At 40.0% G+C, this 25,900-nt stretch overlaps 1 protein-coding gene across 1 annotated transcript; it reads right to left on the bottom strand.

The window, feature by feature from the left end:
• Positions 1 to 17,335: 17,335 nt before the first annotated feature.
• Positions 17,336 to 22,966, bottom strand: LOC139741014 (uncharacterized). The gene is made up of 4 exons (XM_071651603.1): positions 21,320 to 22,966; positions 21,012 to 21,269; positions 20,002 to 20,649; positions 17,336 to 17,542 (listed from the first exon to the last, which is right to left on the bottom strand). Exons 1-4 carry the CDS (start codon positions 22,964 to 22,966, stop codon positions 17,336 to 17,338), a joined length of 2,760 nt encoding a protein of 919 aa, XP_071507704.1.
• Between the last annotated feature and the right edge of the window lie 2,934 nt (positions 22,967 to 25,900).

Here is a 25,900-nt window from a genome sequence, read left to right as displayed (position 1 = left end):
TTTATTTTTTTTTATGAGGCTAAGGCTCGCTCTTGGGCTGGCAATATGGATTGGTCAGAAATAACGTACATAGACCCTACATACTTGTAAGTAGCACACGTACATGCAAACGTGTATAAGTGCTCCGTATCGTACGGATGTACAGTATGGTCGATAAATAGTAAATACTGTAGAATACTAATAGATAAGTATAAAATCAGTGCTGCCAGAACCAGGGGTGCGAATTGTTTTGTGTGTGTGTGTGTGTGTGTGTGTGTGTGTGTGTGTGTCCCTGGTGCAAAATATAAAAAAAAGTAGAAAAGAATAATTATTTAGCGTCCGGCGTTGAGGTCGCTCGCAGACTAATTTTTTTTTTATTTTTTTTTTTAAAGGATCTGAAGGGGGGTGCGTTCGCACCCAACGCACCCCCCCTGGTGACGCCCATGTACTAGTAATATTCTCAAAGCTGCGGCGATGAATGGTACATTTCCCCCTTTCATGGGTAGCCGTTGGCCGAAAAATCGGTCTGCATAATTATTTCTTTCTGCAAATTTCTTTGCAGAAACGCATGAAAAACAGCCCCATCACCCCAATATTTTGCATATGTTTAGTTCATGTCACGCACATTATTTCACAAAATAACTACAACTACTTGATCGGACACCATCTTGGGTATGTAAATTAGGGACAAAGGTCACAATTTTCTCATCCTGTATCTTGGTGAATACATGTCCTATCTCTCCCATATTTCGCACACGCAAAAACCATTTCACAAGAATCATCTCACAAAATAACTGCTTTTTGCACAGATGCCATCTAGCCTGTGCAAAGTGGAGTCAAAGTTCGACATACGTACTACACCAGGTACTTCTTTCTGTATCTTCATGATCGTACGTGTTATCTCTATGGGAAGGAATTTTTCCAGATATGAAAACTGACATGATTGTCTTTATCGAGTACTAGCTCACTTACCCTTAACTGAATTTCTCCCACATTTTAATATGTTGTAGCTGACACTTTGAGATGTAGTGTGAGCGTCCTCCGTGTTTTCACCCGATGTCGGGATTAGAAGTGAAAATTGACATGATCCCCTTTATCAAGCACTTGCTCATTCACCCTTCAGTGAATTTCTCCCAGATTTTAATATGTTGTAGCTGACACTTTGCGCTATCGCATGTGTGCCCTTCGTTTTTTCAAGCAATGTTGTGATCACGTTAGAAAACCTGGTTGAAATTAAAGCCTATCTTCGATGTACTGAGATATTTCTTTCTTTCTGCAACTTTCTTTGCAATAACTATTAAAAAACGGCCCCTACCACAACCATATTTTGAACATGTTTACTTCATATCATATACATTATTTTATAACGTAACAACTTCTTGATCGGACACATCTTGGGTATGTAAAGTATAGACACAAAGGTCATAAATGTTTCACCCTGCATCTTGGTGAACACCTGTCCTATCTTTCACATATTTTGCACACGTATAGACAATGCCCAAGAATCGTTTCACAAAACCATAGAGATTGTAATTTGTCATGACTGACAAATTAAGGTGTTCCGATTTTTTTTTTTTATCAATGATTCGTTTCCTGATCGCAAAAGGATGACCATACAGGTTTCAAATGTGTCTAGAGACATTGGCCGTGTGATGTTTGCATTCTCATGTAGAAAAAGGAGTCATATCTGCCATTTTTCGGTATGTATAAATTAGGGTCAAAGGTGATAGATGTTTCATCCTCTATTTTGGTGAATACATGACCTACCTTTCTCATATTTTACACACGCAAAGACCATGTTACAAGAATCATTTCATAAAACAACCACTTTTTGCTTAGATGGCATCTTGTCTGTGCAAAGTGCGTTCAAAGGTGGTGTACTTCTTTCTACAGGTATCTTCGTTATGACGTACATACGGGAGGGAATTTTTCTGGATGTGAAAATTGACATGATTGTCTTTATCGAGCACTGCCTAACTTCAACACCCTCGGTGAATTTCTCTCAGATATTGATATGTTGTAGCTGAGGCTTTGCGCTATCGTATGAGTCTCCTTCGTTTTTTCACACGATGTCGGAATCGCGTTAAAAACTTGGTTAAACTGAAGGTTAACTTCGATGTATTGAGATACTCTTTCTGCAACTTTCTTTGCAGTAACTCAAGAAAAACAGCCCTTAACATCCCCATATTTTGCACATGTTTAGTTCACGTCACGTACTTTATTTTATAAAACACCACTACTTGATCGGACACCATCTTGGGTATGTAAATTAGGGTCAAAAGTCATAAATGTTTCATCTTGTATCTTGGTGAACACCTGTCCTATTTTCCCCATATTTTGCACACGTATAGACGATGTAGGAAGAATCATTTCACAAAATAACGACTTCTTCCTCAGATGCCAACTTAGGAGTGTAAAGTCGAGTCAAAGGTCATATGTATTTGTTGTTGTATCTTCGTTATTTAGTGTATACAGAATTTGGCACCAAAGATGGCAGATGTGACTCCCTTTTCTAAATGAGAATCCAAACATCACACGGCCAATGTCTCTAAACACATATGAAACCTGTATGGTCATGCGTATTGCGACCAGGACTCGAATCATTGATAAAAAAAAATCGGATCACCTTAATTTGTCAGTGATGACAAATTACAATCTCTAGTTAGGTGATCCGAGTATCCTCTCGGATCACCTTCTGTATCTGTACGGATTCTTTCTTCTTCTTCTTTCTTTATTTCTCCCCAAAAGTTGTGCAGAGGTTAGCTCAGAAAGTGCTATGCCTATCAAGTTCAAACTTATACCATGTATGTATCGTGTCCCAAAGACGGCAATCGAACTAAAATCAAAGTGATCAGTCGACCTTGACGTCACTATGACGTCATTATATGAAAACACATTCTCAATCATATCTCATTAATGGAATGAAGTTTTTCAATGAAATTCACGTCACATTTATTTCAAGTTATGCGCATTCTACTCATATTCTCAAAATTCACATTTTCTCTTGATACGTGCGCGTACGCGCGCGTTGAAATATTTGTATGCTCAAGTCGAGCTCAATTTTTTTTTGCATACGTTTCAGACCATTTGGAGCATTTTTTGAAAAATTGATAAAATCGGACGGACGCGTACGCGCGCGCACATATACGCACGCACAGCTCATATGCAATAGAAATTTTCAGTTTTTTCACGCGGATCGGATGTCCGAAATGTCAAGGAATATTTCTATCAAGTTTCAAGTCGATCCGACTCAATATGACGTCATACGGGCCCGTCAAATTCAAAATTCCGCGCGTGCGTCAATGGGGATACACAGTGCAACTATGCCAAAAAACCGCAAAATTTAAATCGGATTTTACTCGTCAGGATGGACGGTGACCCCCCATTTTCTTGATATATTCTAAAAGCTGATGAGTTGTACATGTCATTTCATAGGTTGGCGATACTGAAAAAATGATTAAAAGATATCAAATTTCTTAATAAAGTAAACAAAGTAAATTTTCAAAATGACGTCATCAAATTTCAAATTCACTCGAGCGTATCTCACTTAAATTTCGCCAATTTTCACCCAGATTTCAGTATGTTGTAGCTTATGAAATGTTCTTTCATTAATATACAAACAACATTTTGATCGGATAACGTCATCACCTCGTAAAAATGGATTGAAAGTATCCTTGTAAAATTTGACCAGTTTACGTGTTATCTCTATGGGAGAGCAGTTTTTCTGGCAGAGAAAATTGACATGACTATCTTTTTCGAGCACTAGCTCACTTATGCTTCGGTGAATTTTTCCCAGATTTTAGTATGTTGTAGCTGAGACTTTGAGCTATCGGTAATGTGCCCTCCATTTTTTCATACGACGTCGGCATCACGTCGAAAAGCTTGGTTGAAAAATTGCATGTGGCTTCGATGCAGCGTCATTTTGCTTAATACACAGGGCCTATGGAGCATGAAATAGGTCATTGCATAGCGCATCCGACTCGTAATCCTAAGGTCCCTGGTTCGATGCTCACCCCTGCCAGTTTTTTTTTTTTAATTTTTTTAAACACTTTTTTTTCTTCTTTTTCTTTAGTTAGTCTGAATCTCCTTTCCTAACTTTATCTTTTTCTGATTTTTTCATGCTTCTCCTTCAAATTTCTATAAAAATAACATAATTTTTTCTTTATTTTTCTTTCTTTCTACTACTTTCTGTGCAATAGATGAACAATAACAATGGCTATTAATCCCATATTTTGCTCATGTTTTGTTCATGTCACGTATATTATTTCATAACATAACAATTACTTGATCGGACACCATCTTGGGTATGTAAATTAGGGTCAAAGGTCATAAATGTTCCATCCTGTATCTTGGTGAATACATGTCCTATCTCTCCCATATTTTGCACACGCAAAGACCATGTTACAAGAATCATTTCACAAAATAACGACTTTTTGCTCAGATGCCATCATGTCTGTGCAAAGTGGGGTCAAAGGTCATATATTCTTCTTTCTGTATCTTCATTATGACGTGTTATCTCTATGGGAGTGCAGTTTTTCTGCAAATGAAATTTGACATGACTATCTTTTTCGAGCACTAGCTCACTTATGCTTCGGTGAATTGCTCCCAGATCTTAATATGTTGTAGCTGAGACTTTGGGCTATCGTATTTTACCCTTCGTTTTTTCATACGATGTCGGGATCACGTTAAAAAACTTGGTTGAAATTAAAGCTTATCTTCAATGTATTGAGATATGTCTTTCTTTCTGCAACTTTCTTTGCAATAACTCAAGAAAAACAGCGTCTATCACCCTCAACGTTTGCACATGTTTAGTTCATGTCACGTACATTATTTCATAAAATAACAACTTCTTAGTCAGACACCATCTTGGGTATGTAAATTAGGGTCAAAGGTCATAAATGTTTCATTCTGTATCTTAGTGAATACATGTCCTATCTCTTCCATATTTTGCACACGCAAAGACCATGTTACAAGAATCATTTTACGAAATAACCACTTTTTGCTTAGATGCCATCCTGGCTGTGCAAAGTGGGGTCAATGGTCAAATATACTTCATTCTGTATCTTCGTTACAGTGTATAAGGAATTTGGTACCAAAGATGGCAGGTCTGACTCGCTTTTGTAAATGAGATTCCAAATATCACACGGCGAATGTCCCTAAACACACATGAAACCTGTATGGTCATGCCTAAATTATGTATTTGTTGCTGAATCTTCGTTATCTAGTGTATACAGAATTTGGTACCAAAGATGACAGATATGACTCCCTTTTTTAAATGAGAATCCAAACATCACACGGCCAATGTCTCTAAACACAGATGAAACCTGTATGGTCATGCCTATTGCAATCAGACCTCGAATCATTGATTAAAAAAAAATCGGATCACCTTAATTTGTCAGTAATGACAAATTACAATCTCTAGTTAGGTGATCCGAGTATCCTCTCGGATCACCTTCTGTATCTGTACGGATTCTTTGTTGGTTCTTCTTATTTCTGGACAAAAGTTGTGTATCTACTTACTCAAAAAGTTCTCAGAGTATCAATTTTAAACTCATACCATATATGTATCATGTCCCAAAGACGACAAATCTAATGTATAATTGTGATCAGTCGACCGTGACGTCACTATGACGTCATTATATGAAAACACATTTTCATTCATATCTCATTAATAGAATGGAATTTTTCAATGAAATTTACGTCACATACACTTCAATTTATGCACATTCTATTCATATTCTCAAAATTCATATTTTCTCTTAAAACGTGCGCGTACGCGCGCGTTGAAATATTTGTATGCTCAAATCGAGCTCAAATTTTTTTTGCACACGTTTCAGACCATTTGGAGCATTTTTTGAAAAATTGAAAAAATTGGACGGACGCGTACGCGCGCGCGCATATACGCACGTACAGCTCATATGCAATAGAAATTTCCACTTTTTTTACACAGATCGGATGCCTGAAATGTCAAGGAATATTTCTACAAAGTTTCAAGTCAATCCCACTCAAAATGACGTCATACGGGTCCGTCAAAGTTGAAATTCCGCGCGCGCGTCAATGGCGATATACAGTGCAACAATGCCAAAAAACTGCCAATTTTAAATCCGATTTTACTCGTCAGGATGGACGGTGACCCCCCATTTTCTTTACATATTTTGAAAGCTGATGAGTTGTACATGTCATTTCATGGGTTGGCAATGCTGGAAAAATGATTAAAATATATCAAATTTCTTAATAAAGTTAAAAAAGTAAATTTTCAAAATGACGTCATCAAATTTCAAGTTCATTCAAGCATATCTCACTTATTCTTTAGTTGATTTTCGTCCAAATTTCAATATGTTGTAGCTTATTAAATGGTCTTTCAGATATATAATAACAACAATTTGATTGGATAACGGCATCACCTCGTAAAAAGGGATTAAAAGTAACATTGTTAAATTTGACCAGTTTACGTGTTATCTCTATGGGAGTGCAGTTTTTCTGGAAATGAAAACTGACATGACTATCTTTATCGAGCACTAGCTCACTTATGCTTCGGTGAATTTCTCCCATGTTTTAGTATGTTGTAGCTGAGACTTTGGGCTATCGTGTGTGTGCCCTTCGTTTTTTCATACGGAGTCGGCATCATGCCCAAAAACTTGGTTGAAATTAAAGCTTATCTTCCATGTATTTTCATATTCCTTTCTTTCTGCAACTTTCTTTGCAATAACTCAAGAAAAACAAGCTCTATCAGCCCAATATTTTGCACATGTTTAGTTTATGTCACGTACATTATTTCATAAAATAACAACTACTTGATCGGGCACCTTCTTGGGTATGTAAATTAGGGTCAAAGGTCAAAAATGTTTCATCCTGTATCTTGGTGAATACATGTCTTATCTTTCCCATATTTTGCTTACGTAAAGACCATGTTACAAGAATCATTTCACAAAATAACCACTTTTTGCTCAGACGCCATCTTGTCTGTGCAAAGTAGGGTCAAAGGTCATATGTACTTCTTTCTTTATCTTCATTATGACGTGTTATCTCTATGGGAGGGAATTTTTCTAGATGTGAAAATTGACATGATTGTCTTTATCGACGACTAGCTCAATTACCCTTCAGTGAATTTCTTCCAGATTTGAGTATGTTGTAGCCAATGTAATACTCTTTAAGTTTGGTTAGTCAAAGTTTTAATCGGATGATGTCTTCACCACGTGAAAATGGATATAATGTAACCTTGTCAAATTTAACCAGTTTACGTGTTATCTCTATGGGAGGGAATTTTTCTGGAAATAAAAATTGACATGACGGTCTTTATCGAGCACTACCTCACTTACTCTTCTGTAAATTTCTCCCAGATTTTAATATGTTGTAGCTCAGACTTTGGGCTATCATCACTGATTCTCCATTTTTTCATACGACGCCGAAATCACGTCAAAAAACTTGGTTGACATCAAACTTATCTTCGATGTATTGAGATATTTCTTTCTCTCTGCAACTTTCTTTGCAATAACTCAAGAAAAACAGCCCCTATCATCCCCATATTTTGCACATGTTTAGTTTATGTCACGTACATTATTTCATAAAATAACAACTACTTGATCAGACACCATCTTGGGTATGTAAATTAGGGTCAACGGTCATAAATGTTTTAACCTGTATCTTGGTGAATACATGTCCTATCTTTCCCATATTTTGCACACGCAAAGGACATGTTACAAGAATCATTTCACAAAATAACCAATTTTTGCTCAGATGCCATCTTGGCTGTGCAAAGTTGGGTCAATGGTCAAATATACTTCATTCTGTATCTTCGTTATAGTGTATACCGAATTTGGTAACAAAGATAGCAGACCTGACTCTCTTTTCTAAATGAGAATCCAAATATCACACGTCCAATGTCTCTAAACACAGATGAAACCTATATGGTCATGCCTATTGCGATCAGGACTCAAATCATTGATTAAAAAAAATCGGATCACCTAATTTGTCAGTCTTGACAAATTCCAAGTCTAGTTCTTCTTCTTCTTCTTCTTCTTCTTCTTTATTTCTCCGCAAAAGTTGTGTAGAGACTAGCTCAGAAAGTGCATTGCCTATGAATGTCAAACTTATACCATATGTGTATCATGTCCCAAAGACGACATGTCAAGTAAAATCGTAGTGATCAGTCGACCGTGACGTCACTATGACGTCATTATATGAAAACACATTTTCAATCATATCTCATTAATGGAGTGGAATTTCTCAATGAAATTTACGTCACATAAATTTCAATTCAAGGGAATTCTACCCATATTTTCAGAATTCCTCGCATCGTAAAGACGTGCGCGTACGCGCGCGTTGAAATATTTGTATGCTCCAATCAAGCTCAAATTTTTTTTGCATACGTTTCAGACCATTTGGAGCATTTTTTGAAAAATTGAAAAAATTGGACGGACGCGTACGCGCGCGCACATATACGCACGTACAGCTCATATGCAACAGAAATTTCCCGATTTTTTACATTTATCGGATGTCTGAAAAGTCAAGGAATATTTCTAGCAAGTTTCAAGTCAATCCGACTCAATATGACGTCATACGGGACTGTCAAAGTTGAAATTCCGCGCGCGCGTCAATGGCGATATACAGTACAACAATGCCCCAAAACCGCCAATTTTAAATCCGATTTTACTCGTCAGGATGGACGGTGACCCCCAATTTTCTTTACATATTCTGAAAGCTGATGAGTTGTACATGTCAGTTTATGGGTTGGCGATACTGAAAAAGTGATTCAAAGATATCAAATTTCTTAATAAAGTAAAAAAAGTAAATTTTCAAAATGACGTCATCAATTTTCAAGTTTACTTGGGCGTATCTCACTTATCCTTTGCCAATTTTCACCCAGATTTCAGTATGTTGTAGCTTATTAAATGTTCTTTCATTAATGTAATTACAACATTTTGATTGGATGGCGGCATCACCTCGTAAAAATGGATTAAATGTAATCTTGTCAAATTTGACCAGTTTACGTGTTATCTCTATGGGAGAGCAGTTTTTCTGGCAGTGAAAATTGACATGACTATCTTTTTCGAGCATTAGCTCACTTATGCTTCGGTGAATTTTTCCCAGATTTTAGTATGTTGTAGCTGAGACTTTGGGCTATCGTTAATGTGCCCTCCATTTTTTCATACGAGGCCGGCATCACGTCGAAAAACTTGGTTGAAAATGGCACGTGGCTTCGATGCAGCGTCATTTTGCTTAATACACAGGGCCTATGGAGCATGAAATAGGTCATTGCATAGCGCATCCGACTCGTAATCCTAAGGTCCCTGGTTCGAGCCTCACCCTTGCCAATATTTTTTTTTCAAACTCTTTTTTTCTTCTTTTTCTTTATTTAGTCTTAATCTCCCTTCCTATTTTTATCTTTTTCTGATTTTTTAATGCTTCTCCTTCAAATTTCTATAAAATAACATAATTTTTTCTTTATTTTTCTTTCTTTCTACTACATTCTGTGCAATAGATGAAGAACAACAATGGTTATCAATCCCATATTTTGCACATGTTTAGTTCATGTCACCTACATTATTTCATAAAATAACAACTTCTTGATCAGACACCATCTTGGGTATGTAAATTAGGGTCAAAGGTCATAAATGTTTCATCCTGTATCTTGGTGAATACATGTCCTATCTTTCCAATATTTTGCACACACAAAGATCACGTTACCAGGATCATTTCACAAAATAACCATTTCTTTCTCAGATGCCATCTTGGCTGTGCAAAGTGGGGTCAATGGTCAAATATACTTTATTCTGTATCTTCGTTATAGTGTATACGGAATATGGTACCAAAGATGGCAAACCCGACTCCCTTTTTTTTTAAATGAGAATCCAAACATCACACGGCCAATGTCCATAACCACAGATGAACCTTTACGGTCATGCCTATTGGGATCAGGACTCAAATCATTGACTTTCGAAGAGATCGGATCACCTAATTTGTCAGTGTTGACAAATTCCGAGTCTAGTTAGGTGATACGCTTTTAGCGTATCACCTATTGTGTTTGTCAAAATCTTCCTTTCTTTCTTTTTATTCTTCTTTCTTTCTGGCACATTTTGTGTCGTGAATATCTCAACATTGACATGACGGAATAACATGACATTTTCAGTCAACATGTCTCATGTCAATATCTAGCCACAATAAGGTTTTCATGACAGTAACGTATCTATGACGTCATCTAGGCGCCATTTTGTGATTTTCGGACATGTTACATGATCGATCATAACTTCATAACTAAAGGACATTTCTGTATCATATTCGGTGGACATAAAGTTCAGGTCACGCTCTATCTTACTTTTTAATGGTAATTACCTAGGACATCATTACGCGCGCGTAAGCGCGCGTCAAAGTTTTTAAATGCTTAAAACGACTTCCCAATGGGAAATCTCGAAGTTTCAGACAATTTTAAGCGTTCCGCGCGTTCGCGTCCGTCCGCGCATTTCCGCGCGCAGTGCGCGTAAGCAACATGAAAATGCACATTTCTTGACAGATTTGGATTCCTGATACATTAAGTAACAATATCCATTGATTTCCGATCAATTTCGACTTATAACAAAGGAATGCGCTGGCGTCAAAGTTGAAATTTCTTGTGCGCGTCTATGTGGAAATATAGCGAAAAACATGTCTTTGTTTATTTCGCCATAGCTCTTTAAAACGTCAGGTGACCCTATGTTTTTATTACATATTACAAAAGCATATGAATTGAAAATAACGTTTCAAGTATCAATATTTCCCTAAATACATTATGACGTCATCATATCATCATCTGAAATCAAAAAAGTGGAATTAATTTTTTTGAGGTACTGTTTCTGACATTCATTTGCTCGTATCTCTGTTGTTTAAGCTCAATATTATCCCAAATTCAGATATGTTGTACTTTGAACATTTGCCTTTTAAGTCCGAGTCATGGTTTTGAAATTTGATGACGTCATCATACCTTAAATTGTGATTAAAGGTAAAGATGCAAAATCGGACAAGTTTACGTGTAATGTCTATGGGAGGTGATTTTTTTTTAAACCATGCATTGACTTGACAACGTTTAAGCACATTTATCTCAGCTGATTTTGCTTCATTTCCTCTGAAACTTAAGTATGTTGTAGCTGAGACAATAAGCTTCAGTAATCATGCATTTTATTTTTTGAAATCTCATCATCAGGTTGACAATTTTGCAGTTTAAAACTGAAAATGAGAATGGAATGTGGACAAAACGATTCCCGATTCAGCTTTCACATACATAAGTTTACGTTCCTCATATTTTCTCGCCGAGACGTATGGCCGAGTGGTTAAAGGCGACGTCTCAGAGACGTGAAGTTGCGGGTTCGAACCCCACAAGATCACGAAACAAAATACTTAGCTATTTTACTTTTTTTTCAATTTTGTATTACATATTCGTCCATGTAGAAATCACGTTCGTATATAAACGCACCTATACACACACACAGACACACACCATATCCCTCTTTTTTGTGTTGGAGACCACATTGCTTCGACTGCTGCAAAATTTTGCAGGCTGACTTTGTCAAACCGATCATAGTATGTAATGACGACGACGGAGGTGTTGTACTTTGAACAATTGTCTTTCAAGACCATGTCATTGTTCTGTCCTTTGATGACGTCATCACACTGAAAATTGTGATTAAAGGCAAGGTATCAAAACCAGCCGATTATAGGCTTTATGTCTACGGCGCGTATTTTTCCCAAGTTGCCAGAAATGGCATAGCGACATCAGTCGTTACAAGGCCGCATTTCCGTCTAGCAATGCAATACATGTTCACGCGGCCACGATTGTTGAGTGGGCATTGACTATTTCCCCCTGTAATATCTATACATTTCTTTTTTGCCTTACCATTTCCGGGGATGTCCCGTGGCCGAGTGGTTAGAAAAACGGTTTTGCATGCACGCTCAATATAACTTCAAGGTGCCTATATCACATTCTTTTCTTTGTCGATCACAGATGACCGACACCTGATGACCCCAAGCGTATCACCTAACTCGTCAGCGTGACGAGTTTCATATCTCGTTATTCTTCTTTCTTTCTGGACAATTTTGTGTCATCAATATCTCAAGAATGACATTACGGAATAACATGACATTTTCAGGGAACATGTCTCATGACAATATCTAGCCACAATAAGGTTTTCATGACAGTAACATATCTATGACGTCGTCTAGGCGCCATTTTGTGATTTTTGGACCATGTTACATGATCGATCATAACTTCATAACTAAAGGTCATTTCTGTATCATTTTTTGTGGACATAAAGTTCAGGTCACGTTCTATCTTACTTCTTTTGATGCTAATTACCTAGGACATCATTAAGTGCGCGTAAGCGCGCGTCAAAATTTTAAAAGGCTCAAAACAACTTTCCAATGGGAAATCTCGAAGTTTCAGACAATTTTATGCGTTTCAAACAATTTTGCGCGTGCGCGTCCGTCCGCGCATTTTCGCGCGCACAGCGCGTCAGCAACATGAAAATACACTTTTTTTGACAGATTTGGATTCCTGATACTTTGAGCAACAATATCCATTGATTTCTAATCGATTCCTACAAATAACAAAGCAATGCACTTGCGTCAAAGTTCAAATTTCGCCTGCGCGTCTATGTGCAAATATAGTGAAAAAACATGTCTTTGTTTATTTCGCCATAGCTCTTTAAAACGTCAGGTGACCCTATGTTTTTATTGCATATTACAAAAGCATATAAATTGGACTTGACGTTTCAAGTATCATTATTTCCATAATTACATTATGACGTCATCATATCGTCATCTGAAATCAAAAAAGTGGAATTAATTTTTTTGAGGTACTGTTTCTGACATTCATTTGCTCGTATCTCTGTTGTTTAAGCTCAATATTATCCCAAATTCAGATATGTTGTACTTTGAACATTTGCCTTTCAAGTCCATGTCATGGTTTTGAAATTTGATGACGTCATCATGCTTTAAATTGTGTTTAAAGGTAAAGACGCAAAATCGGACAAGTTTACGTGTATTGTCTATGGGAGGTGATTTTTTTAGAAACCATGCATTGACTTGACAACGTTTAAGCACCTTTATCTCAGCTGATTTTGCTTCATTTCCTCTGAAACTTATTTATGTTGTAGATGTGACAATAAGCTGCAGTAATCATGCATTTTATTCTTTGAAATCTCCTCATGAGGTTGACAATTTTGCAATTTAAAACTGAAAATGAGAATGGAATGCGGACCAAACGATTCGTGATTCATCTTTCACGTACATAAGCTTACGTTCCTCTAATTTTCTCGTCGAGACGTATGGCCGAGTGGTTAGAGGCGTCGTCTTAGAAACGTGAGGTTGCACACGTACGGGTTCGATCCTCACAAGAGCACGAAAGAAAATAATAATTTTTTTTAAACTTTTTTTCTTCAATGGAGTACTACACCTTCGTCCATGTAGAAATCACGTTTGCATGTAAACACACCTATACGCACACACTCACACAGTATACCTTTGTTTTGCGTTGGAGACTGCATTACTTCGTCTGCTGCAAAATTATAGTTTTGCAGGTTGGGCTTTTCAAACTGATACAGTATACTGTAACAAAATGAAATTTGTTCATATGAATTCAGTAACACAATGTAGTCGTGGTTACTTTGTGCTGATTTATACATGTAACAAGCTATACATTGTAAAAAAGGTATTCAGTCTTCTGTATTGATGATTATTTGTCAATTAGTGGTTTTTGTGGAGTTTCAGATAGTGATAAAAAGTATGGATGATAAGTGCAGCGATAATTCCTATAGTTAGTTCAAAGCTGTGTTACAGATGTTTGATACATACATTTAGCATTGTGTGTGTGTATATACGTGTGTATACAGGTTGGCCATATGACACATTCTAGACAATTACTCTTAATTGATTAGCAAACGTGATCAGCTATGGAACTGAATATGGTACTAATGTATGATGTTAATGATTCTAATTAAACTGTGACGAGTTTAAAGGGATAGCGTAACTGTGTGTAAAAATAAGGCAATTATAAGGATATTTTAGGGCAATTTGATAACCATGCCTATAATAATTTCATACAGGTACTAATGCCTCCCTCATATTCATGTGATAGATCGTCATGTCAATAGCAAACTGACAACGTATGATGAATGTGTTATATATTGAACAACTGTCTTTCAAGTCCATAACGTTCCCCATATTTTCCCGTCGAGACGTGTCGCCGAGTGGTTAAAGGCGACGTCTCAGAGACGTGAGGTTGCGGGTTCGAACCTCACAAGATCACGAAACAAAATACTTAGCTACTTTACTGTTTTTTTTTTTCTTCAATTTTGTATTACATATTCGTCCATGTAGAAATCACGTTCGTATATAAACGCACCTATACACACACACAGACACACACACACGCCATATCCCTCTTTTTTGTGTGTTGGAGACCACATTGCTTCGACTGCAGCAAAATTTTGCAGGTTGACTTTGTCAAACCGATCATAGTATGTAATGACGACGACTGAGGTGTTGTACTTTGAACAATTTTCTTTCAAGACCATGTCATTGTTTTGTAATTTGATGACGTCATTACACTGAAAATTGTGATTAAAGGCAAGGTATCAAAACCAGCCGATTATAGGTTTTATGTCTGCGGGACGTATTTTTCCCAAGTTGCCAGAAATGGTATAGCGACCTCAGTCGTTACAAGGCCGCTTTTCCGTCTAGCAATGCAATAGATGTTCACACGGCCGCGTTAGTTGAGTGGGCATTGACTTTCCCCCCGTTATATCTATACATTGTTGTTGTTTTTCTGTCTTACCATTTCCGTGGATGACCCGTGGCCGAGTGGTTACAGAAACGGTTTCGCATGCACGCTCAATATAACTTCAAGGTGCCTATATCACATTCTTTTCTTTGTCGATCACAGATGACTGTCATCTGATGACCACAAGCGTATCACCTAACTCGTCCTCAATGTGACGAGTTTTCATGTCTCGTTTTCAATTTATATTGATGCCCGTAGAGGCATTTGACGTGTTTGACCGCCTAATTTTTAACGGGTTTTAACTTACAGCCACTGTGGAATGGGGAATTGACAACGGTTTAAGAGAATCGGCGTATAAAATGTGGATTCACCGGAGGAAACTGTCAGAACTCAATACTCTATGCTGAACAGATGCCCACTTTTCTGAGAGATGAAGGAAGCCCAAGTAGAGACGTTCTTTTATTTACTGCTTTTTAGTCATTTAAGGGGCGCCCTAAAGGATCTTCTTCTTGTCGAGACAGGTGTGGGTGTTTCGCAGGAACATGAACCATCCTTGAAGGTGCTAGACAGTCTTCCCCATAGCCTTGGATTGACGACTGATGAGTGCGCTGTTAATGTTGATACTGCGATGTCTAGTAAAGTGTGGTTATTTGAATCGTAGGCGATACGCTGCCTTGCAGTTCGTATTCGACAGAGTATTGTTGGGCAAACGTTTTAAACGCCGGCAACACGCTACGAATTCGTTGGTATGAGACAACTGTATTAATCGATGAACGTTCTGATATGTTACGTATACGTCAAACTTGTTATGAATTTACTATATAAAAGCTCGGAATCAAAAACAAAACAAACAAACATTGCCACCTCAGCCTATGCCGGCGTTTCAGAGAAATTATGAAACGTCTGCATACGCTGGCTAAATCGTTAAGCTGGCTCTGTAGTGGGTTACCTTCAATGAAGAGTTTGTTTGTTCGTTTCCATATGAGAAGATGGCTGGATAGCCCATATTCAGCTGCGTTAAGCTGGTCTTCCATGGGGTCCAGTTGGATGTGAGGTGGGACCATTTCACCGGGTTAAACATCCTGCTCTTTGCGATGAATGAATGAAGCGGGATTTTTTTACGTGCGTGAGTTGTTACTCTCTCATACACGGGACCTCCATTTTATGTCCTATCCGAGGGACAGAGTGTTTTGCCTCTTGCTAGAGGAGACGGTATGCTTACACACAACATTGCTCAGTCCAGACTCGGGTTCGAACCCGGGCCGCGTGATCGTGAGGCAGACGCGCTATACCGACAGAGCCAACTCACCGCCCTTTGAAGCATATTGAGACCAGGTGGAACAACGTCGTGTGTTTTATGCCTCCTCTCGTCTTTAAAGGCAAACCACTCTATTCATCACATAGGACATCAAATTGCCTGTGCAGAGGTGTCACAACTCACCCTCGTAAGCGATCCCACTTCACTTCTCCCAAAGAGCGGGGTTAAAAAAAAAACCCTGTGAAGTGGTCTATCTCCGGTACCCTCCGGGAACCGGCGAATGATACCGACTTCTTGCGGTTCACTCAGGGTGAGTGCTAGCAGACAGGGAGAGGTGCCACAGAGGCACGTCGGGATACAAGAAGGTAGATGCAGAGTACTAACGTGGAGTCATCTGTTACCTGTTATGCCTGGTAAGTACTTATGTGGATGCTCAGCAATGTTTGTAAACATTGTGCACTGTGTAGCAATGCAATAAATAGACTTGTTTGAATCGCAATTAATTCTAGTCAGAAGATCACACAGCATCTGTTGTAAATAAACTCATCTGAAGGAAAAGTTGCCTAAGAAAAAAAGATGGTCGAGGAGCATTTTGCTGCGTTAATTCCTAGTGTCTCATTTTGGTCATGTTGCCCAAGAAAAAAAGATGGCCGAGGAGCATTTTGCTGCGTTAATTCCTTGTGTCTCATCTTGGTTATGTTGCCCAAGAAAAAAAGATGGCCGAGGAGCATTTTGCTGCATTAATTCCTTGTGTCTCATTGTGGTTATGTTGCACGTCTACTTCTCAATTTTGAGAGGCATAGGCAGCAATCAAATTTGCTGCAATGGTGGTCATGTTTCTGAAGATCGTGATCAAGTTAATAACAAGATAATTTTGTCTTTCTTAGTTGCTGCAACAATGGTTAAAGAATTGATGTCAATACCAGTGGATGACGAGGAAGTATTTGCCCCTAACTAAATTGATCGAATTACCAGAATTCTTAACAGATATCTATCACGCACCCGCTGTTACATTGTTCCGTCCAAAGAGTCGTCGAACCTCGAAGTTTTTACCGCCCGTTACAACGTCATGAGATTTGAACAAGATGCAGGTCATGATACGGACTATAACGTTGAAAATACAAGGAGCCCTTAAAGAGAAGAAAGATAAGGGAATAAGATAACCCCATTCAAACAAGGAATCTCGAAATTTTGACGTAAATCGCATGTCTGGTTGACTCTCTTCTACATGGGCCTCGGGATGATCTATAATTGTGCTCTTCACTTTTTTACGGTCTCTCTTTTTCTCTTCTACTAAGGGGTGTTTATCGCTCGAAGACACCCCGAATTCTCCCCCTTACCATTTTTTGTCATCTCCGCTGTAGACCACTCGCCGGATCGCTGGTGTTTGGTACACTGCCCTCCTCCTTCTGCACTTTTTGCCGCCTTCCGCCTGTGGGCCTCCTGTCGAATATGGATTCCTCCATCGGCACGGTGTGCACTCTAGTCTGCTTTTTTTTTTTCACGGGTCCGTCCGGCAGACGCATGGCTACGTGCATCCGAAATGACATGGTGGCCTTTTAAGAAAGGAAAAAAAAAACTTTTAAGTGCAATCAATATCTTAGCAACTACGTTGTTGTGTGTGTGTGTGTGTGTGTGTGTGCGTGTATCTGTGTGTGTGTGTGTGTGTGTCTGTGTGTGGATGTGTGCGGGTGATTCGTGTCGCAGAAATAACCGTTTTAAAGATCTGAGATGGTATTTGAGCATGCATGGACAAAAGTGTAGCTTTCACAAATTCACATCTTCTACTTCTACTTCTTCTTCTTCTCGAGCCTGTCAAGTCACTACACTCCACCCATCAAATACTCCACACAGGTTCTGGCCTAGTTGTTGAGGACATCCAGGTCGTTTTGAGTAATCTGTAAAGGCAGGATGGGAGGGGGGGGGGGGCAGGCCAGAAGGTGACTTTAACAGAGACATACATGTTGCCCTGGGCTCTGTTAAATCAAGAGATCTCATAGTTCGAATCCTGCCCGATATGCCAATGGCCTTGGACAGTATCCTCAAAACAAGGTGCTTTTGTGGGACAATGTTAATCTTGACCAGCTTATAAACCTTACATGGTGGCATACTGTCGATGATGTAACATCCCTAAGTTCTGGTGCCATCTTTTGAATAAAATACTTTACTGTGTGATGTTTAATGTGTGTGATGAAAGATGATAATATTCTTCCGCGTGGCATTAGTCATAAACCGTATGTGCCAATAGTGACCATCATAGTAGCAGTATATTGGTCATTTTAATTCGTTGATTGACAGTACGATGCTGTTTTCCTCTCAGGATGACTATTGAGTATCCACTGGGTGTTTTGCCTACCAAAGCAGATTTAAGATTTATATGGGTTAACCCATTATGGTTTATTCAAAAAAATTGAAATGATACACGTCTAAACAAAATATAATTCGGAATTATCTTTGACGAAGTTCTTATATTTTTCAGTTCCTGATTATCACACTTATGCATTTATACACATATATTATGTGAACTCAGATATCACTTATATGCATACTTATGCCAAAGGCTCATGCGCGCTCATGTACACGTATACTATGTACACCTGTGACGAATTATTGCTGCAGTGCACGAAAGAGCAACGTGACTTTTTTTCCCAACTCAAGCCATGTCTTCTGCTTGTAACTGTAGTATCAATTTCAATTTGTTGTTCCTCCACTTGTACAAATGAAATCATAATGACAAAATTTTCACAAGAAAGTGAACAGGAATACTGAAAAGAAATATACAATTTAGTGTATAACATACGTACATATATTTTATGGTATCTTAAAGTACACGTATACAGGTGGAGAAGACTATGATCGATTAACAATTCGCTTGACTTTGATAAAGTCCTCTGGGTATTATGATTTATGACAGTTCTCTCTTATTTCTAACCGAAGGAACAATACACATAAACACAGAAATGAATGACGTGAACTTCTGAGTATTTTCAGCATCATTTGACTGAGGAAGACAACACAAGGCGAGGAGTTGGAGAACTATCCCCGACTGATTCCTGTGTTCAAACTCTTGCTAGTTATATATCTCTGCTTTGTATCTTCACCATACTTCTAGCATACTGTGCTACACACTCTCAAGCACGCGCACGTATTACTCTGCTACACGACAAGTGCCTGTACAGGCCATGTTACAACTCTTCGAGACTCCGTCCGGAGCCGTAGCTGATAGCCTCATGACCAGTCACGTACACCTGACTACCTTTTTGTCTGTCAGCTTTTCCCCAAATACTAACCGACATTTCTTGTTTAAACTCTAGGCCATGATTTTCCCCGCTATTAGGAAACACAAGAGCATGATTAATCATACATAAGTGTAAAATATAATTGCACATAATCATTAGGCCTATATTGTTATGAAACCAAAAAAAAAATGATATAATGTACAAAGCCTTGAATATCAGTACACCCCCCCCCCCCCAAGTACTCAACATCAGTTTTATTGTTTATCCATTTTGTTTTCTATACGGGAAAAAGTAAAGAAATATCACATACAGCAATAAAAATCTCAACCAGAATGTGTGTAGGTGCCCTGCTAATTTAAAAATGCAATGGTACATTGTATGCATTGACCCTTTTGTATACAAATGATGCACAGGATAGAGTGTGTCTGGATCTGGATCTGGATGTTTACGATGCAGGGCCCTACTGGGCATAACGCATCGGATGAGAGAGGGCGCAGGGGTGATTAGAAAGTTCTATCAATGGCCTTTTTGAATGAGGCGATTGATGGCGAGTTAATAGTGGCGTCACTCAGGTGATTCCACTCGATGACAGTAGACGGGAAGAATGAGTTTCTGAATTGTTCTGTTTGTGCTCTTATTTGATTAAAGCACTTACTGTTATTTGTCACTTGTCTGTCTAAGATATTTACAGTATCGCAGTTTGTGAATTGCTTAACACGGATACGTCGTCTAAGTTTTTTAGGTTGAGCAAAGGTTTGAATTGGGAGAGCTGGCACCAGCCCCCCGACCACTTTGAAGAAGAGGGTGAGCTTGAGATTCCTTCTTCTTTCCTTCAGGCTTGGGAGACAAAGTTCAGCCAGCTTGTTTGTGATAAAGCCGTCATCTCTGGACACGTAATCCCCTGTTATGAATCGGACAGCTCTTCGTTGGATACTTTCAAGTCTGTTTATGTCCTTTTGTAGATATGGGTCCCAGGCAGTGGCACCGTACTCAAGGAGTGATCTAACGAGTGAAGTATAGGCAGTTCGCTTAACGTTGGCAGGGCAGAAGTAGAGGTTTCTCCGAAGGAGGGATAGAACCCAATTCGCCTTTTGCTCCTCCCACTTCAGGTCGTCAGAGATAGTGACTCCTAGGTAACGGATGTCGTGAACGTGCTGCAGGATATGGCTGTTGAGTTGATAGAAGTAGGATGATTTACTGCAGACACTCATAGTATAGCACTTCTCTGCGTTGAAGCACATACCCCATTTATGTGCCCAAGAGACCAGGGCTGTCAGGTCGTTTTGAAGGATGAGGTGGTCTTCCTGGTTCCTGATCTGACGGTAAAGGAGACAGTCGTCTGCGAACAGCCTTATTTGCGACCTCACTGTGTCTGGTATGTCGTTGATGTAGCAAAGGAACAATAATGGCCCGAGTACTGTTCCCTGGGGTACACCTGAATCAACATGTGCATCGTGGGAGCTCTCTCCGTCTATGACGACTCTCATACAGCGTTTTGTTAAGAAATTTCTAAGCCATGAGTGGGTGGGGCCAGTGATTCCAATGGATGTAAGTTTATGTAGGAGATTTTCGTGGGGGACCTTATCGAAAGCCTTCGAAAGGTCCAGCACTATGATGTCTGATTGCTTCCTTTGGTCGTTTGCATGCAACAGGTCATGGAGGGCAGTGATCAACTGGGTTTCGGTGGAGTATCCAGATCTAAAACCGTGATTCAGGTGAGTTAGGATGTTGTTTTCTTCTAAATAATCAAGGAGGTGTTTACATATGATATGTTCCAGGAGTTTACATGTGACTGATGTTTTAGAGATGGGACGGTAGTTTGCCGACTGGTGGACATCCCCGGTCTTGAAACTGGTGTCACGTTGGCCTGCAACCAGTCAGTAGGTAGTACCCCAGTGTCCAGGGAGAGCTGGAATATCTCACTCAAAGCTGGCGCAAGTTCGGTGGCACACTGCTTCAGGATAATGTTAGGGATGTTATCCGGTCCACAAGCTTTATGGATGTTGATGTTCTGTAATAGCTTGAGAACTCCATCAGCTGTGATCTGCAGAGGAGGGAGGGAGCAATTGTAGTTTTTTTCAATGCTGGGCATACGATTGGTCTGGTCCTTGTGAACACAGATGTAAACTGCTGCAGGAGGGTGGTTGCTTTGGTCCTGCTGTCCTTCACAAGGTTTCCTTCCAGCATGAGGGGAGGAACTCCATTCCTGTCTTTCCTCTTTGCCTTGATGTAGCTCCAGAAGGGTTTGGAGTTCTTGTTGATTTCCAGTTCATCGACGATGGTGGAGGTGAGATGGTCCCTCTCAGCTCGACGGAACTCTTGTCTACACTGGCGTTGAAAGGCCTTGTAGTCGGCCCATGAGTTAGTCTTCTTGGCTCTCCTGTACAGTCGTGCCTTCCTCTTCACCATTCTTTTCAGCTTGTGGTTAAACCAGGGAAGTGACTGTCTGCTGCTGCTCGACTTGGAGGGGATCCTTTGTTCTATGATGTCTAACAGGGAGTCTCGCAGCATAGTCCATAGGTCTTGGACGTTTGTCCCTTGCCTCTTTCTTTCAGTGACCATCTCAGATATGTTGGCTACGTCCTTTTTCACCTCTTCCCAGTCAGCTTGAGAGTACTTGTAGATCTTTCTCCGTGGTATCTTTGCAATGGCTGGTTTCATGTCGAAGTCCGTGACCACCATGGCATGGTCGCTTATACCTGGGATGCTGTACGACGATTTCACTTGTGTTGGGTTGTTAGTGAGCACGATATCTAGGATGTTATCATATCTCGTAGCTTGGTTGTGAATCTGGACCAGTCCGTGTTCCAATGAAAGGTCGATTAAAGCTTGTTGGACTTCTCTGTCTTGAGCATTGTGACGCAGGGTGAGAGTTTGCCAGTCTATATCAGGACAGTTGAAGTCACCTGCAATCACAATGGTTTTGTTTTCCTTCCCTTGAAATTTCTTGAGGGACTCGTCAAGTCGCTTGACATCTAGGAGACTACGGTGAGGCATATAGAAGACTCCAAAATATGCCTCAGCTGATCTCGGCAGTTGGATCTTTGTCCAATTGATCTCACATTCCGTGACTGCGTTTTGGAGTTCACTGCACATAACTTCCTGTTGTACTCCTATGAAAACACCGCCTCCACAGCCATCTCTATCATTTCTGTAGATTTGGTATGAAGATGGGAACACCTCGCTATTCTTGATGGCATCTTTTCCTGGGTCCAGGCCAGGTTTGATTCCTTGGAGCCAGGATTCTGTGCCACAGATTATATCGGGTTTAACATACTGGAGCGCCGCCTTAAACTCTGCCGTCTTTCCTCTCAGGCTGCAGCAGTTCACAGTCAGGAGTCTAAGGTTACCAGTGTTTCTCAGGAAGGTTCTGCTGTTTTCTCCTTCCAGACTAGAGCCAGAGGTAGTACTTGGTCTTTCGCTGTCAGGTAATGACTCTGAAGGGGTACTCCGACGGGCCGTGGTCTCCCGGCTTGGGGCAGTCACATCACTAGTCGGACTTGATGTAGATGTTCGCTGGCTTCTCTTTCTAAAGTTACGTTGTTTACGTGGGCTACTGGCAAAGGTGGGGCTAAAGGGCTCATTGGAGCTTAATGTATCCAGCGAATCCTTGAGGTTGGTGAGTGGGAAATAGATGTTTGACTCTTCCAATTCATAGCTATGGAAGGTGAAGCTGTCGATGTTAGCGCTATTACACTTGTGGCAGTGCCATACAACTTCTGACTTCTCTAGGTGAGACATGTCTTGCGAAGCAATGCTCTCACACGACTTGTGGTGCCAGATTGAGCAATTTGAGCAGCATACTGCAATTTGTGACCATGTTACCGGTCGTTCACAGACTCCACACGGAAAAACATTTTTCACTCTAGGACCAGGATTTGATTGGATGTCTCCGCTCAGTATCAGTAGTAGGACTACAGATCTCAGTTTACTTTGGTGTGAGTGGGTTATTTTCCATGCTGTTGACACTCTAGCACACTGGTGGAACTGCATGATGCTGAATGTAGATCTATTCCCACGGGCATGGCCTTGTAGTACATGACCATTCACGACTGACATGCAGGTGTTAGACAGAGCAGTGTTTTTCTCAAACCCACAACTACAACATGTTACATAAAAACAAACAATAAGGACTAGGGTATGAAGGAGGATGTCTGAACGCACAATGGTGTCTCTACGTGAACCCATTCTGCTTATAACCCGGTCTGGGTTCTACTCACGTTGTACCGCTACCGACGACTAACGCAGGCCGCCATGTTGGATCTCCCAGTGACAGTGTGGTCGGGGGGTGGCAAGCAGCTCAACCCAAGGAAGACTTAAAATTCCATTTCATCGCTCAACTTACGTTCCATGAAAAAAGGTAATCATTACAGTGACAAATTTCTCTTCAGATATTAACAAACAGTTGAATATAATCCGAGATTTCGTGGAAAACTGGGGTGTAAATCAGGAGCTCTCAAAAACACGTCCGTTCCCCGTCGAGCGCGCCCGTCGAGCGCGCCCTCGCGTGGTGCACTCGAGGGTATTTACAATTGTGAAACATGCACTACATTGTAAATACCCGAGAGTGAGCTATACGCCTCCACTAACGCCACGAAATAATCCTGTGCATCATTTGTTTTATAAAATGGGTCGAAAATTCGAAAACTAACATCATTTTTCAGCGTTTTTCACATACCTTTGTGGGTCAAGACGTCCGAAGATGTTCGTCCCAAACATTTACGCACGTCGCACTCGCGGAAGTCCCGCACATACAGTATAAGTATAATGGGGGTTGGGTTTCCGGACACTTAAGTTCCCGCATGAAAACTTACTTATTTTACATAGAATATGCACCCTTTACCTTAAAGACTTGATATAGACTCCTCATATAGGCCTACTAGACAACATACTCTGAAAACGGCGTGAGAATTAACCTGCTAAATCGTTGGATTTGCTCTTCAAAGTGACTCCATGTACGCGTCCGGTCCCATAACGCTTGGTCTACTGTACTGTACAAAGTGTACGTATAGTAGAGTATACGTACGTACGCCACACATGTTATGCACAAGGGAAGACAGGCCGGCCGGCCGACAGCCCGAACTAGAAGTTGTTTACAGGATTGACAGCGCGTATGCATGCAATTCATCAAAGGAGCCGCCGCGCGCACAGACGATCGGCAATCTACCATAGGATTACAGGCAGTGCAATTGTACTGAAGTAAAGGAAGGAGGTGTGTCTCATTTCAGCGCTTCCTATTGGCTACATTCTTGAACCCATTTTATAATCATGGATATCAGATTCATGCAGTCATATGTGGGGTTATCTGGTTCGGAAGAAATTATATTATTTTTAGTTTTTATTTTTAGGCGTATTGCAGGAGCAGCAATGGTGTCGATGATGACTAAGATTACAATAATCATGGCGACAAACTAGAAATAATAGTCATGAATTGATACAATCAATGCTACAAAAATTATGAAAAAACTTTTTTTTTGGTAGCGGGTCAATAATTATATGATCATAATGAGAATACTATCGGAATTTTCTCTTGTCTTGACCATAAATAAAATATGAAATGAAATGAAATGAAATAAATGGAAACGGAACGTTTCAATAGATAAAAAAGAAATATGGAGTTATCGTAGGTCAGATTCTTTTGTGTAAGCGTTTCCTTGAAATCTTTCAATATTCCCAGCTTTCCACTCCCCAGCAGATGTCTTAACTTATCAATCAGAAAAAATGAAAGAACGGTTTAGAGGAAATGCAATATTCGAATACCAGACTTCAGGGTTATAGTTCCTTCCGTGATTGAAGAAAATGCAAGAATGGGCTTTCAATTCCCAGAGATGATGCCTAAATCCTTTCAGCTCCATCTGGAGATTGCCTTGAATTACTGTCAATCCTAAACCTCAACTTTCATCCAGTTCCCGAGCACGATTGCTTTATTCATTCAACCCATTAATTCAGTCCTATTGTCTGTGTTTCTCCTCCCTCTCGCATACAACCACGGTGGACGTCTTAACCTGGCGGTATATATTGTTCTCAATTTCTTTAGCTTGCCGCGAGAGACTTTGAAGAGGCGAGGGCAGACAGGGGAAAGAGGAGGGGAGGGGCGAAATGAGGGGGGGGGGAGGAGGGCACAATAGTGAGTCAAGCCATCACTCACTAATGAACAGACTATCTTACTGGGAGGCTTCATTCGGTTGACCCAGTTTCTCAGGGAAGAATTTTCAGACGGTGCTTGCTCGCCTTCGTTCTTTGCACGTATAGCGAGCCTCCTCCTCCTCCTCCGCCTCCCCCCCCCCCCCCCACAATACCGAGCAACTTCTGTAATTAGTGAGATTCAGGGAGAACTGAAAAAGAAAATCGACAGCGGGAAACGTTGATTGAAGAAAAAATTCAATCAACATGCAGGCCGAAAATGACTTCACGTAAAAGATAGGGAACAAAAAACCTTTACTATTACACTGGCAATTAAAAGTGGTATCATCAATCAAATCGAGAGACCTACCTCATGTACATGTATGTAATGGAGACACAGCTTTAAATCATTCTGTCTTTCCCACAAAATTTCATGATTAAACCGGTGAAGGTAGTTCATCGAGGGAATTGGCCAGAGGCACAGTAGAAGACACCTCGGTTTACTTCACTTCAGCGATACAATTTCAACGGACAGTTGAAGAATGATCATTG

Source organism: Diadema antillarum, unplaced genomic scaffold (genome assembly GCF_040938485.1).
Source record: "Diadema antillarum isolate AM-2024a unplaced genomic scaffold, OU_Dant_1.0 seq00000897_RagTag, whole genome shotgun sequence".
In the NCBI taxonomy this organism is placed as follows: domain Eukaryota; kingdom Metazoa; phylum Echinodermata; class Echinoidea; order Diadematoida; family Diadematidae; genus Diadema; species Diadema antillarum.
The sequence above is the reverse complement of the archived record's forward strand: the minus strand, read 5'-3'. Positions and strand labels throughout refer to the sequence as shown.

Coding starts and splice junctions, on each gene's coding strand:
- LOC139741014 (XM_071651603.1), bottom strand. CDS start 22,966: ATGTCTCACCTAGAGAAGTCAGAAGTTGTATGGCACTGCCACAAGTGT. Junction 20,650..21,011: donor CTCTAAAACATCAGTCACAT/GTAAACTCCTGG, acceptor GGTGTACCCCAG/GGAACAGTACTCGGGCCATT. Junction 17,543..20,001: donor TCAAAGTGGTCGGGGGGCTG/GTGCCAGCTCTC, acceptor CTTTCTTAAAAG/GCCACCATGTCATTTCGGAT.